General features: G+C 53.4%; 3 protein-coding genes across 3 annotated transcripts; 1 reads left to right on the top strand and 2 right to left on the bottom strand.

Moving 5' to 3' along the window:
- Positions 1 to 952: 952 nt before the first annotated feature.
- Positions 953 to 1,456, top strand: CLAFUR5_12518 (uncharacterized protein; the record flags this gene model as incomplete). Its single annotated transcript, XM_047911666.1, has 1 exon — positions 953 to 1,456. One exon carries the CDS (start codon positions 953 to 955, stop codon positions 1,454 to 1,456), a length of 504 nt encoding a protein of 167 aa, XP_047767906.1.
- Positions 1,457 to 1,913: 457 nt separating this feature from the next.
- CLAFUR5_12517 (uncharacterized protein) lies at positions 1,914 to 2,096 on the bottom strand (the record flags this gene model as incomplete). The annotated part of the gene is made up of 1 exon (XM_047911665.1): positions 1,914 to 2,096. One exon carries the CDS (start codon positions 2,094 to 2,096, stop codon positions 1,914 to 1,916), a length of 183 nt encoding a protein of 60 aa, XP_047767981.1.
- Positions 2,097 to 6,154: 4,058 nt separating this feature from the next.
- Positions 6,155 to 6,763, bottom strand: CLAFUR5_12516 (uncharacterized protein; the record flags this gene model as incomplete). The annotated part of the gene is made up of 2 exons (XM_047911664.1): positions 6,155 to 6,393; positions 6,439 to 6,763. 2 exons carry the CDS (start codon positions 6,761 to 6,763, stop codon positions 6,155 to 6,157), a joined length of 564 nt encoding a protein of 187 aa, XP_047767982.1.
- Between the last annotated feature and the right edge of the window lie 8,992 nt (positions 6,764 to 15,755).

Below are 15,755 nucleotides of genomic sequence, written 5' to 3'. Positions count from 1 at the left end.
ACGAAGAGCTTGCCGCTTGTCCTCGGGAAGCGCGAAGCACGATTCTCATCTATTAGAGTACAGCGGAATCTCGCATGATCTTTGAGTGAAGCAAAGCGAGCAAGAGAGTATGACCGACGGGTTTCGTAGAGTACCAAGAGATGCCAAAGATGTCCAGCGCGTTCTGGGGCACCTCAATGATGAGATTGATCGTAGACTCAGACAGTCGCAGCGCCTGGCATCGTCGTAACAAGATCCAGCAGCCACTGACAAAGACCTATCTGAACAGGGGCGAAAGTCGAGAGTATCAGCAAAGCAGTGCATGAGGTGAGCGTAGAGAACGGCACGAAGATTGACAGGGAAGATCTTAACAGCTCGAGATTGGAAGGGGACGTATAGACTAGACGTGAAGATCAAAGAGCACGTGGCAGGAGCTCAAGTGGAAGATGGTCGGGTTGATGGTAGAGCCCGATGACCACCGCGTGACAAGTCACACAGCCATTGGCAAGGATCCGCACGGACATGCAAGACCAAACCGAGATCGTCGGCTTTGAGAAGAGCAGAGCGGTGAGAAAAGATGATACGAAGATCGAGGCATAATGTGTGTCTGGATGAAAGCAGATGAGGGTTAGAGAGGACGAAGATGGGGGCAAACGTAGCAGTTGCGACATACGTGGACGCCGACTTTCAGCTCCCGGATAGAAGTTGGGCGAGAGATGGATGAAACGAAGGCGAAGGTAAACGTAGAAGCGAATCGGAGTTGGGCCATACTGGCTGACAGGCTGAGTTGGGCCATACTGGCAGACAGCCTGTCAGCTTCTCGACGTGGCTGTGCTTTGTCATAGACATGCTGTGACAGATCATGTCATCAAGGAGAACTGAACACGCCATGTCCGACTGAACCCACCGATACGCTCACATTGCTGAGCCTGGTCGAGCTCATGCAGAAGACGATCTACTCGAAGGCGAGCAAATGCCAATCATCAAGGATGAATACTACCACACAATCAGCACATCCCAGTCCCCTGCTCAACGAGTCTCAACAGTCGCTAGCGAAACTCTGGCTGGAAATGTCGAACGAAGCCGACGGCATCAGCTTAGGTATCGTAAAGAAGCGAGAGAGATCTGCGGTTCGAAGAACAATGCGTGGTTGGACGAGAGCGAGACGAGAGAGATGGTTGAGATGAAGACCAATGTACACGACACAGTGCCAGGCGCAAGAGCAGTATACGAGACTGCCTCCATCCGCATGGCAGAACTTTCCAGAGCCCCAAAAGTATCAATCGCGATTTTCAAGTGGAGGTCTGGGGGCACTCTTACAGGCACCGCTGTCCCGATGGACATGTCTGGAAACGGCAAGGATATTCATGATTTGCTCCTCAGGTGCCTGGCGAGCATCAAGACCGAAGGCCATGAGCCAACGACCGAAAAAGTCGAGCTTCGCTGGAGCGTCAGGGGGTTTACCGGGACAGAATGAGGCTACGCAGCTGTGTCTGTCTGTCGTTGGATCGACCTAGGAATGGTCCGCAGCTCATGATCTGAACACATCAATGTCAAGACCGCGTGCGAGTTCTGTCATAGCTTGACCGCCTACCTCTCCCCTGTGATGATCGTGCTTGATGATCTCACGATGTTCTTAGAGCGCCACGAGATCATGTCTTGCAGCTTCTACCGATGGCTTGATCTACGTAGTTTCTCCTCCCAGCTCTGCCAACTGATTCCTTGGCCCGGCGCTCATGCATGGCGCTCAGGATATCGTCATAACCTTCATCTGCCAGCGCTGCAGCCGACGAGAGCGCGCTCTTTGTCCGGCATTATCGGCGACCCCAATCTTGTACACTCCAGGATCAGGGTGATCTTTGTCAGTCACAGGCAGAAGTAGCTTGAAGAAGCCCTTCGAATCCGTCCCATCTGCAAGTGCCACAAATGTGCTCTCAAGCTCTGCTTGAAGAGATGTCGGGAGCTTTCTCAACAAGACTATAGTTGGATGCACTTTCCAGGGACGATCTGTCGATGTAGCGCTTCTTGATGAACTTCTGTGCGTGAGATTGCTCAGCGTCATCAATTTCATCATTCAGAATACCGTTGTAGCTTCCGTCCACCAATGCCGCGGCCATCTTTGCTTGGTCGGCGTCTCGATAGACGACATGGGCCGGTGGTGAAGACGTCATTGCGACTATGACATCATTCATCTCAGTCAACAATGTGGATGATCGTACGGTGTAAGTTAGAGAATGTTGCGATGTCAGAATAGCAAGCTAACAGCAATCTCGACCTGCATCCAACTCTTCTGGCAACTCAGTACATCTTGTCTCAACATTCTCGGCCCGACATGCAGTCACCGTGGCTCAACGTCGCTATCGCAGCGACAGACACACAGTTGAGCCCCCGTATAAGCGACCTCCTTGTTCGTCCACAGCCTTCAGGAAGTCGGCAATCGTGAAAACCAGGTCGCTCGTACGAAGTGATATAGTACTGGGGTGGCCGTGAGCGACAGATCCTGGCCAGTTCGTTCTCTCGGAATCGTGTCAGTGTGACCTGAACGTAAACGTGAAGCTTACATCCTTCCTACACCACAAGAACGGGGACACCCGGCAGCATTGACGTGAGCTCTCATGCGAGAAGTGCCACCAAAAGGTACTTCAATCGCGGCAAGCACAGGTCGCGTAAATTCGCGGTATCTGAGCGCGAGCAAGAGAGAACTACGGCCACGAGAACAGACTGACTGGGACGACGTACGTCACTTGCGGTCGTACAGTAGCGTGGACCCTTGCCTTTTGAATCCACGTCTATGAGTCGATCATGACCCAACCTGGTCTCAGGAAAGGTGTAGAGTACACTGACTAGTTTGCCATCGTCAAAGACTCTTCCTCGACTGCGGCAGCCTCATTCTTGACAAGCGGGTCAAGATTCTCGCGAGCGTAGGCACAATAGAGCTCAGCATGCTCGTGCGTCAACACACCAACGTATGGCCGTCCCATCTCCATAGCCTTCCCGCGCAGGCAAATCAAGTCTTTAGTTCGGGGTTCTGTAGGGGGACGATGACAGATCTTCTCAACTTCGCTCCTCGGTCTTTGAACAATGAGGTCGAGTAGATTGGCCGCCGGCGCTCGCTGAGATGGGTGAGACGGGTCGAATGCATCTAATGTCTTCCAGAAGGGCGAGGTATTCGAGGTTGACTAGGCGAAGCCTCTCTTGCTCGCGAGAAGAATGGCTTGGGGCTGATTTGACTGGATCTAAATGATTTCTGTGCAGGCAAGCGCTCAGCTATGTCCTGATTCCCACGCTTTCGCTACCTCAATGGTCTAGTAGTCGGCTGTTCGTCAGAAAAGGCATGATCTTCGGCAAGCTAGGCTGGTGTGCCAGACCTGCCAACAAGCTTGTGCGGGCTCAAGTCGCGGGCGTCGAACTTTCCCGGATGGCTTGCTGAGTCGGACAGTCTTCGAGTTGCGAGAGGTGCTGCTGCCCTGTGAATGACCTTCGTCGCTTTGAGCGCCCATGGCTTCTACCAAAGGAGCACTGCAGATTCACCGCAGAGATCCTGATCTGAAGAGGAGACCTGTCACCACCATCTTCTGCAACAGGGCCAAGGTTGCTGGAGAGCGCGGTGTAGCTCTGCACCAAACCAGATCCTCTCTTGCCATACCTTCAGAGACGACATCATCCAGAATGGGGGCCAGCAGATCCTGGATTGCGTGACAGGCGAGGAGAAATCTATCGTCGTCAACGAAAACACCAACGACCACAACACATGTAGTGCGGATGAATTCACGGCCGACGAAGCAGGAGGAGGTCTAACAATGCGGTAATTCGCGCCGTCTGCGCCTTGACAGCACGGAGACTGTGTGGACGTCGAGCGGGAGGGAGTGTAGTCATCTCGTGGTAGGCATGTATGTGATTCAAGTGGTAGTCAGGGCCGTCTTTCCAGGCCATCCTTCGCTCAAGCGGCTGTAGAAGCTGTAGCTAGTCACGATTCGTCGTACTATTGGGGTCAGGTTCAGCCATGATGTTCAGGATGACTAGAGATGCAAGGCAGCAACGGCAAGTACTTGATGCCGCTTATTGCTAGAACGACGACTTCTAGAATCCACGCTCACACAACCTCGGGATGCATGAATTTGAACAATGACTTCCAGATCTTGACAGCTGTCAGGTAAGCTGGTTCAGCATCTCCAGGCTGGAACGACCTCCTATTGCCGTATCGCGCCACATTCACATACCAAAGTTACAAGGCGTGGCGCTTTCATGTCTGCGTGTGAAGAGTTCGCAAGTCAGACACGAGCGAGCTATGCGTAGCGGCTCTAACCTACGACACGCATCCATTAGTCTGTGTGACCATCGTCATGGTGCGCGCCCCATGTAGGAGATGTTCTTACTCTGCTCTACGAATCATGCTGAGAAATGACAGATGCGACCAATGCATGTGGTTAGGATACCGGTTGGCGGATAGGCACTCAGCGCGACAGTGGAGCATCGACCTGTAAGTGTGCAGTGTAAGACAGTAGATATGACTTGGATCATGCTTTCAGGCAGGGAGAGTACTGGCATTTGCTGTAGAGTGGCGATGCGGTACCCAGATCCATGATACTAGAGATCAAACTCAAAAGAGCATGTCTGCTGATATCGGACGAAGACCCTTTCCACTATGCGTTGGAGCTGTGTTCGAAACCATGGTCAGCTCGTGATAAGGTGGTCAGGCGAGTTCTGCGTCAAGCCTGTGCATTCGTGAACAATTCACGTCTTCCGACTGATGATGCAGCGGGAAAAGCATCTTGCATGCCACATAACGATCCTCAGCTGCAGCTGTCCATTACACGCTGGGGAAGTAGGTACTGGATCTGGCTCGTCATCGGGGTAGCCAGCAAGCATAGGTATGGTCTCGCTCGATTACCGCTGATTACTTAGCCTGACATCGTATGTTCTTCACGGATTGAACTCCGTCGAAGCTGTGTAGAGAAGTGTGTGTGCCGATGATACCGATACCTACCGGTCGGCTTCCTAGGTCGCGATTAACGCTGATCTTGACTCCAGAATGGGGCCTACTGTTTCGACTTCTAGACCGCGAGGATATTGTTGTCAGGGGGATGGTCTCATCTGGAGTACCGCGAGGAACGTGAGCGCTTGGCAGCCTAAAGGCCGCGCCGCGAGCTGGGGCAAGCCCCAGAATCAGAATGAGGGTCTGCGAGAAGATTGGGCACTGGAGTGGGTAGACCTGATGTGCCTGTGGCAGTAGAGTAGAAGCTTGAAATGCTTCATACTGGAGGCTCAGCTTGACGTAGTGGAGCTGGAGCAGAGATAAGCGATAGTGTCTCTGGGTATGCGCATCGATTTTGCTCTTCGTTGCTGCCGGCTTTGACAGCGAAAAGGTCCACCCACTTGTCGTATGCTTTCGACAGTGAAGACCGGATCTCCCACCAAAGATTGCGTCTATCCGAGCAAGATAGATCGAATCCTCCTGTGTGCGAGGAGATCATGCAAATCTTGAAAGAGACGGCGAATACCTATCCGCTGCCAACTGATGGAGACTTTGGAGTAAGTCTGCCTCTCGTCAGTGCATAAAAGGAGATGTAACTTACTTTCCCGCTGTCCGAACGTGTTCGGCGAATCATGCTGACGTTAGCGATCCTGGCAGAATCCAATGCTGTATTCATCTCAAGCTTCTCGTCGCCAGTCCTAGCTTATAGAGACCGCAAAGACGTTGATCGGAGGAAGCTCCTGCAAATGTGTCTTCTCGTCCTGAAGATGGAGTGCAAATGTCCAATGTTCATGCAGACGCAGCCCGGTGGCAGCACAATCTGGAGTACCGCGAGGTCGTGGGCGCCCAGGACCCTAAAGGGCCCACCGCGATTTGGTGCAAGCATCGGTGAGAGCTTCCGGCTGCCGATTCGCCAGATACTCGATGAGCACAACACGATCTTGAGTACCGCGCGGTCGTGGGCGCTCAGGACCCTAAAGGGCCCACCGCGAATTGGTGCAAGCGTGTGCGAGATCCTCGTGTGTTGGAGATGTCGAGTCGGTGGAGGATGAACCTGAAGCTTGGCAGAATTTTGGTAGGATTTCTGTCGGGATGCTTCAGTAGTTCGCTGAAAGTGTAGCATCAAGCATTGCATGCATTTCTGGACTGAAGATGCGTACGTCAGGGTCAGGGTTTGAGAGTTTGGTGAGCGTGTAGGTATCAGGAGTAGATGCCAGCCGTCCCATCGGGCGTACGTAGCTTGAAGACTGTGCCGGCATACTCGGAAACGACTCTACCGAATTCATCTCTCGAACCTCCAGCTGTAGAATCGTGATACACGTCGCTCGAAAATGCTAAATGTCGTATCTTGATCTGCTGTAGATGCACCGGCTGTTGACGTAGAGTAGGGCAGGGATCTTTGTAGGGTGGGTGTGCCGTAGGCAGGCGGAGTCGTACCTCTCTGTCTTGTCAGCAGCATCAGCATGAGTCAAGATTAGGGTTACCTAGTTTCGTGCAAGTAGATGGGCATTCGATGTATGCATCGTTTTTTGAGAGCCGAGTGTCCACATAGTGACTAAGATCTAGCTCGTTGGAGACAGCGATGCCATCAGCATCCAAGGCGAGAATCAGGGTTAGGGTTACCCAGTTTGGTGCAAGTGGGTGTGCAGAACGTTCGTGTGCGAAGATCTTCTCGAGAGGCCGATCTCTAGTCAGTAAAGAGATTGTCCCCTGAACCGACATTCGGGCGTTGCGATACTGTCGGCCTGCCAGGCGTATCTCGAGGCCAGTATCCGAGATCTGCGGCGAAGGTACTGTATCAGACTCCATGCTCCTATACCAGATCTTCGGCAGCCAGATTGTTCACGTCGTCAGCTAGACTGTGCTTTACACCTCTAGGATTGTGGTCGGGGATGGCAGCGGATGATGTTTGATGGGACTGTCAATGTCGAAAGCACCTAGATTCGTAGACGGATAAGTTGGAAGGAGATGGACTCGACGTGACCTGTCGAGTGGGCGATGCGGTTCAGCTGCGTTTGATCATGGCCGGCGCGATGACTGTGGAATGCAACCTGCCACCGTTAGAGCTGTAAACTGCTTCATGTCAGGTTGCTCAAGTGCTGTGCCGTGGTGGCCCACCGATTCTAGTTCGCGGTAGTGAGCGGAGGCGTAAAATGTCTTACGACGTGGTAGCTCTGCTGGCTGTGTCCTCAGATTCGGCTTCAATTCCAAATACGAGGAGCAGCTTTCGCAAATCTAGATCCTCATCCCGTTTCTACCTCGACCATCGCTTGTGCATCGCGCGGTAGACGTGCTGTCAACATGCTGCGATCAACGTGATGTTGGCAATGTGCGCACCAGGTCTATTAGCCCCAGGCAATGCTCGCATGAAACAGCACTCCGCTCTTGCAGAACGCAGCACCGCTACATGCTGACGACAGCAAGATCAGATCTGGCCACCTCTCGTATGCCGAAGAATGTTGGAAGTCATATAAGCCACTCTGGACCTGACGCAGGGCGGCATCGTCGTTTGTAACAGAGACCATGGCTCATGGCACTTCAAATGGCGAGGCTCAATCAGCTTGTCGATCAATCATCATGCACTCATGTCGACCAGTCGGATATAATACCCACCCACCGATCCTCCAGAAAATCGCATCAGAACAAAAGTGTTACGCAGGCCAAGATGTTGAAGGTGGTGAGGAGTGAATTTGCTTCGCGAAAGCTGGCCGATCTCGTTGAGAAGCTCTCGGTGATTCAATCGCTCGATTCTCTTGCCACGCAAGTACTTCCACAAACCGGCGCTGGACTGAGTGGTCGACTTCAAGGGAAAATAGGCCAGTGATGGTTCTATCCTCAAGTAGTGGTTCGCCACCATTCATCTGCAGTGCTGGAGCGAGTCGAGCGCTTGGTAGCGTAGAGGTCGTGCCGCGATTCGGGCAAGCCTAGGTGTATCGTCTGTTGCGGTCGTCGTATTGGCCAGTACTGGTAAGAGGATGTAGTTCGACAAAGTTTCCCTCGCTCTGCTCCTTGCAGCGTGATCTTTGGCTTACCACCTTTCGAGACTGGGCGCTAGCCTTGACTTGGCTACTGCTGATAAGATCAAGGGCTTGCATCGACTGTCGGCATTGCTATTTCCACTGTCATGGGCAAAGCTGTCATAGTGACCATGGCGGGGAATGTCGAAAGGATGTCCGGCAGAGAGGGGATGATCGTGTTCGCGCCCTACTACTCAACTTCTGTCAAATGTCGTAGCGTGCCAAAGCGAGCCTACAAGGGAAGAGGAGAGTGGATAAGCCTTCTCTTGTAAGAGCTGATGACGGTGTTGCAGAAGGGGCACGAAAGTGGAGTGCTGTCTGCCGGATATTGGGCAGCTGCATCTGTGATTTCGATTTGCGGTGAGTTCTACGTACAGCGTTTGCGTCGAATGCTGCCCAAGGTACTGTATCGGGCTCCTCATCGAGTAGTCTCTTGCTCTTCAAGCAAGGATCAATTCAGCTGGCGTTCCAAGTGAGCGGATCATGGATGTTGCTGTGCTCTGATTGCTTCCTGGTATCGCATTGCTGCCGTCCGACTGGAGTACCGCGAGGATCGGTGGGCGCTCAGAACCCTAAAGGGCCCACCGCGAATTGGTGAAAGGCGTGAATTAGGACGAGGGTTACCCGAATTTGGTGCAAGTAGAGGGATTCCGCTGTCAGTCTCGCCGGTGGAGATCGTCGGCTCCATCAAGCTAAACTGCAGGAAGTCTTGCAGAATTATTCGCAGTTTGCATCATTTGATCGTCACGAGATCGCTCAGGCTCAGTACCCCAAAGGCCGCATCGTGTTTGATGAGATGCTTCAGTCGAGGACGAGGTTAGTGGCAATTTGATGTACGCGAGACCGCTTCAAAGTAATCTCATCGGTAGAGGTTGTCGAGCCGCTCGAGGTGTGAAGCAGGAAGTTTCGCATCGTTGACTGCTGCGAGGTCGTGTGAGCTCAGCAGCCTAAAGGCTGCACCACATTTCATGAGATGCTTCGATGGAGGACACGGGTTTACCCGAACCTGGGGCGAGCAAGAGTTCATCATCATCGCCGTCGCCAGTAGAGATTCTCGACTTCATGGATCCGGTTAGCAGAGTGTCTCACATCGTTGAGTACTGTAGGGTCGTGTGAGCTCAGCAGCCTAAAGGCCGCACCGGATTTGGAGATTCGATGTCAAGAGAAAGTTGGACATAGTTGCGTCCCACCAATGGTGTGACTTTAGGTGCTGGTCTCCTACTGGCAGATCTGTGACGGCACTGCTTTGCTTGCCACGTTGCTGATTGAGACGGTGGTCACCATAGCTGGGATCTCCATCGCCTAACTGACACAGTCATGCCTTTTCTGGGCTGAAGAGGAAGATTCGAGCTGTAGAGTGCCATTCCAGAACTTCTATCGGCAGTCGTTCATGCATCAGGTCGACTTGGCAGTGAAGCTCGGCATGATTGAAGGGATTGCTCAGGTGCACTAGCTGTGTGCGGACAGGACGTCTCTGCCGTGAACGAAAGCTGCTGATTGAGCATTGCTCCTTTGCTGGTCTTGCTTCACTTTCTGATAGGTTGGTCTGAGACGTCGATGACTAGGGTGAGGTAGGCAGTCGGTGTCGTTTAGAGCACTGCGACCGTCTAGCGTACTGGGGCAACGTGGGCACTCAGGAGAGACTGCGTCCCCCCACCGTGATTGGTGAGAGCGTTTGGGATGGAGGAGGTCGAGGGAGAGGGTGAGGGTTGGTCGAAGTTGTGGATAGGAGTGGAGGACCAGGGCTGTTCAGCTTGAACTCTGTGGCACGCCATTGAGACTACTGGTCGCGAACATTTCGATGATGGTGTGCTCGCTGTGTAGACGCATCTGTGGTGAAAGCAGAGTAGAGATGAGATTGCGGAACGATTTGTTAGGATGAGGATGGCCAGCGATGTGATGGGACGACTTTTGTAGGGATCCAGGTCTGGCGCTGGAGACATATTGCGTGCATAGAGAACCATCGATAGCGACCTTTTCCTGAGCGAGCTTTGGCTGTCTGGTGCGAAACTCCGTCAACCACGAAAAAACTCCCCTACTGTCAAGATCTCAAAGTATTGGAGAGACTTTCATGTTGATGGTATTGGGTTTTCGCGGGACTTCTCCAGTGCTGAGCCGACTCCATAGATGTGGATACTTGTTTGTCCATTTGATGGCCGACGGTTCGACACGGAAAGGTAGACGTTATCGATGTGCTGGAGAAGAAGATCTGTACAGACTTTGAAAATGTTCCCAGATGGTCAACCTTCCAGCAATCATGCAGCACAATCTGCGTAACTCGTGCTGCGTGATGCTCGGTCTGAGGACGGTGACACGTACTCAAATCTTCTTGAACTGGAGGATCCGGCGCGAGTGCATGCTCTGACCCGCTGAGTCTGCTCTACGAATCGAGCTGTGCAAGGGATCGGTGCATGCTTTCCTGCTGAAGCCAAAGCGAAAAGACAACGGCTCAATGGACGTCAGGACTAGGACTGGCTGGCGTTGTGGTCAAACAAACTTCGTGGTGGGTGACCTTTGAAGTGTCGAAGGTGTTCTATCGCCAAGATGCCACGGATGCCGAACTACCTCCTGGCAGGAGTGTGCTGTTCCGCTTCGAGTTGAAAAGTTCAGGCTCTGATTCCAAGGATGAAGGGTCTTTTGAGGAATTGATCGTGATTCGCAGCTACCTTGCAGTGGCCTTTACGTCTCTCTTTTGCTTGCCGAATGCCTGAAAAGTACTCGTTACCTGCAGGCATAATCTGCACAGCTCGACCAGCGTGAGAGCTCAAGATAGTTGAGCAGAAAGCGTAAGGATGTGTCGAAGTTTCGTTGACGCAACGATGGTCGGCTTCATAGTTAGCTTCAAGTGTAGAGAGAGAGAGAGAGAGAGCGAGCGAAAGGGTTAGGGATAGTCGAAGCTGGTGCAAAGAGTCGTGGAAACAGTATGGTGACCAGAGTATCTTGATGAGTGATGAGCTTGCCAGAAGTCACTAGTACAGGCTGAAGCTCGATGACTGGGTTACCTCCATAACGGCGAACTGTGGTCATTAGGGCAACGAATTGTATCGCGATGTCGCTGCTGAGACTCGGCCTAATCAAGGTGTGGTGATGAGCGTTCGACTGCCGCGCTCAAAGAATGTCCAGAACCGTGAATTGTACGCAATTGGAAGCACCGCGAGGTCGTGAGCGCTTGGGAGCCTAAAGGCCCCGCCGCGATTGGGGTCAGTTTGCGGGCAGAGGGAAGGCCTGACTGAGGAGCAGGATCGCGTTGAGCACAATACTGGAAGGTTGGTTCGAGACCGACACGTATGCCAGCTAGCATGAACGTGGCCGTCGTAAGCAAGTAGGCGTTGTCGAGTAATAGGGGCCGGTGTGATGATGACGGAGGTAAGTGGATCTGCAGCAATGCTACTGAACCCGGTGGCATCTTTTGGAATACAACGATCGGGCATGCTTGATGTCACCCCGTTCGCCGGCGTGTGTGGACGTCAGCAAAGACTGCTCGTTCGCCTTGACGAGAATCTCGACTGGTTGCAGCGTGGAGTCAATGAACTGGATCATAGATGCGACATCGCTTTCACGACCCTCTGACGTTGGCTGGACAGACTTTGCGTTCCTCAATTCGTCGTGGTCCGATCTTTAGTACCGCAATTATGAGTACCGCAACACTGAGCAACGAGATCTTGGGTACCGCGATCTTGAGTAAGGCGATTTTGAGTACCGCGAGGTCGTGGGCGGTCAGGACCCTAAAGGGCCCACCGCGATTGTGGTTGGTGTGTAGAATAAGGGTTAGGGTGTGTCGAAGTTGTGGTTGGGTGCACGGCTGATATCTCAGGGCAATCACGTGACTTGGCGGAATCACCTAGGGGTCGTTTTTCCATGTTCCCGGTCTACGAAAACTCTTTCAAGCATTGCCCCAGAATGAGAAACACCAGACGAGTCGATTGGTGCCTTCAGATTCGTATTGGGAGCAAGTTTGGAAAATCGTCTCGTGCGCTGGAATTTGAAGGTCTGTCGCTGGAATTTGATGACCCCATCAAAATTTGATGATCCCCGAAATGTCATTTTTCTCGCCTTTGCGATTTTCGCATATCTGAAGAGACGGATCGGTGCAGAATGAAGAGGAGAGTTGATCCGTATGTGTTTTGAGTGTGTAGGAGGCGTGGTGGTGGAATTGATGGTGTTCGCGCTGTTCTCTAGTACTATAGTACTAAGGAACTTTTCCCAAGCCTCGCCCTTGATCCTAACCTTTCCTCCTTCGGAGTACTTCGTATTCCTCAGTCGTCACCTCCCTCGCTGTGGGCTCAGTCGTACGCTGCCGCGGGCCGCTTAACAGCGCGTTCCCCGCCCCCATCCCCTGCCCAACCGCTACACGCCACCGCATCCTGGCTTCGCCAGCACCAAGGTACCGATTTACGAGCAAAACGCCTCTTAGTTGCGTGACACCACCCGAGCTTCAGGACTTGGATCGACGCAGGACGATGATACAACACAGGAAATGCAGTATGGTGATGATCGGATCGTCGGGGCGTGCGTGGTTGATGAATGAAGTCGGCGTTGATGTGTCGATGCGTCGTGCGAGGTTTGCGACCGGGAGGTGGTATCGCGAAACACCACCACCAGCTTCATGCAACGTCACATACGACATGGCTTCCATCTCCGAGTGGCCGGTACATTCGATACGACGTTCGAATCGTGTCGTGGGATGTCGTTGCTGGGTGGTTGCTGGTGTTGCTGGTGCTGGCATGATGGTGTGTGACATATCGGTGAGGCCGGAGATGAAGCTGACGGTATTGACAGATCAATTGTACACGGTGGTCGAAGGAGACGCACTGCAAGCAGCAGGTGCTTGGACGCATTGCTGCCAGAAGATCCTATCGACTAACCAGATATGTTGCCGGCGCGGAGAGGGGATCTCCACGCATTGTCGGCGTCCACGCAGCGGTACCGCATCACGCAGCCAGCCAGCATAGATTCCGGTGAGGTGGCCCCGTCTGCCAGAGTATCGCAGGACTCAGTCTGCAGATCCGTCGCCTTTTCAGAGCTGACATGACCAGCCAGAGATGTGTCCAGTTTGCGCCCGGCGGCTTCAACACCATCACTACCACCATCGTGTCATCCTCCTCCACCCTCTTTTCCTTCGACCCTTATCCGTGAGACCACCTCTTGTCAGTCAATGGAGCTTGAGAAGCGTGAAGAGTTGGCGCCATGATCGGTAGCAGAGGCAGAGAGTCGGCGCAGGTATCGCGGTGATGGCTCGGGGTTGGTGAGGATGAGAAGGATGAGATGAGGACGAGCCGGCGATGAAGGCAGTGGACATCATGAAGCATGAAGTGAGGTCGTGTCGCGCCGGTTGCTATAGCAACAGCCGCTCTCAGTCGACGACTTTCACAGCTACGACCAGCGCCGCGACACCTGCGCCTGCGCCTTGTCATGACAGCCGTTCAGCTTGCCGGTGGGCTGAGTGTGAGGGGTTTGATCCAAGGATAGCTGTTACTGCCGAAGCAGCACGTCAGCCATCGTCCGCCGCCGGGCTCTTCCTTCACGGTGCTTGACGGCCATCATCTCTGGACGAAGCCTGCTGCTGACAGGAGGCAGCGCCCTCAGCAGTATCACATCCCACAATGAACATGCTCAGCGGCCTGTCGTGGCCACGATGTCACTCATCCGGATCATCCGCTTCTGTTCAACACTCGCACTCACGCTGCGACGCCTGTACGTGCACCAGCGATTGTCCAGCAACCTGATGACGAGGGTTGGGTGATACTGCATACCAAGAGTACACCCCAGCTACCTGAGAAGCATCTTGAAGTGCCTCCTGTAGGTGGTGGACATGATATCTGCCTACTGCAACGTTCGTCTAGCGCAGCACCAACTTCTCTCGGTAGCAAAGAGTCGAACTTCGTCCTATCCACGCTACAACCCAGAACACATCGATGTGTCGGAGACCCCGATATCGATGATCTTTATGAGCCGGGGACTGCCAGTTGCTCGAAATCACGGTGACGACAGACCTTGGCACCAAACTATACACAACGCTGTCCACGGATCGTTTTGCATCAAGGTGCCCTTTTCGACACTACCGCACAGCATTTGGCTTCGAGCTCGAGTCTTCACGCCCATGTCTCCAGAGCAAGATTGGCCAGACACAACCACGAATGCGATAAAGTCATTAGTGCGACAGTAGGTGACAGGCGACAAGTGACGAGCCTCCAGCGCCCGCCCGAGCCCCACCGCCAACGAGTCCAGCAGGAAGAGATGGCAGATCATGTGGTCACCAGCTAAGGTTATCCAGCGGTGGCAGCTCTCCAGTTGGTACTATATGCGCGTGAAAGATGAGACGGGAAACGGCGGAGGTCATCAAAGCGAACGTGGACACCGGATGGCGCTTGTGGCCGATTCCAGACAACCTGAACTGCTTGTCCACGCAACAGTTTTGCTTACGACAGCGGATGTGGCAGCGCAGAGAACCAACCCGACTCCATTTCGTCAGACTACAAGCCACGACGCATTAGTACAGCTCGCAGCACCGGCAAGCAGCCTCGCAACGCACGACTGCAGGCAGAGCGTCGAGGAAAGAGCGCGAAGACAAGTTCATGCCACTTCTCCTTCCACCACGTTAGCGCCTGCACACTCAGTCGAACGACCGCTACTTCATGTGCTGGCGGAAGTGGTACACTGCAACTACAAATGCAATACGATGCCCTAGAGAGCCTTCGTCAAAGACTACAATGCTCGTTTCCCCACCGATCATCGTAGGCAGGCCAGCTTCCAAAAGAGGTCCAGGATACTCACGAAAGAATGAGGGCTTCACGGCAGACATTACTCTTGGCCGCCGGAGTTGTCGCCTTCTACGAACATCCTGTCTGCCAGCCCCCTCAACGAGCGCCCCATATCGTCTCACCGCCATAGACAAACTGGACTTCTAAGCACAACTCTTACGACCACTCCATGTCGTGTTCTTCTGACCTCTGGTCTTTTCACGCCGCTTATGCTTCTGTAACATCAACACTCCTAGCAATGAGTCTGTCTCTGAAGCCTTCTATACCGATCCGTTGCTATGAATCCGCCAGGACTAACCAGCTGTCAGCGTGTCAAGCCCAGCCAGGTTGCCACCAATCTCAATCTATCGGCGAGCTCCTCCTCAGGATTGCATCGTCCCCTCGTAGAGGCGAACAACCCGCACTTGCCTGTTCAAGCTTCGAACTGCTACCGATGGGACAATTTTCATCGAGCTCGTCAATTACCGTGCAGACATGGAAGCCTATCCGCGGCACAATCGCACTCACCCAAGAGCAGGAATGGACACTTGCGCCGAGGAGACTACGGGTCTTCCCCGAAGGCCTCCGAGCTTCCTAGGCACCTTAGTTAAAGGTCGGGGTGACGAGGTTGTTGGTGATTGTCTTCAGAAAGGTCAAGACGGTTGGTTTTGAGACGATGATACCTTCTCGAGCTCCCGCTCGGATCTCGTGCACCTCCAGACACCGGCTGTCGAGACGTCACAAGCGGCACGTTCCCAACGATGTGCGCTCAGCAAACCCTGTCACCCGACATTTCCCACAGGAACAGCTTCTCTGTTGGGCGCCGTCGCTCGGATCGGCAATGACCTCCGGTTAGGGTTAGGGTTAGGGTTAGGGTTAGGGTTAGGGTTAGGGTTAGGGTTAGGGTTAGGGTTAGGGTTAGGGTTAGGGTTAGGGTTAGGGTTAGGGTTAGGGTTAGGGTTAGGGTTAGGGTTAGGGTTAGGGTTAGGGTTAGGGTTAGGGTTAGGGTTAGGGTTAGGGTTAGGGTTAGGGTTAGGGTTAGGG

The sequence above is a fragment of the Fulvia fulva genome, chromosome 11, assembly GCF_020509005.1.
Source record: "Fulvia fulva chromosome 11, complete sequence".
Taxonomy (NCBI): Eukaryota; Fungi; Ascomycota; class Dothideomycetes; order Mycosphaerellales; family Mycosphaerellaceae; genus Fulvia; species Fulvia fulva.
This window is presented reverse-complemented; position numbering and strand designations above follow the sequence as displayed.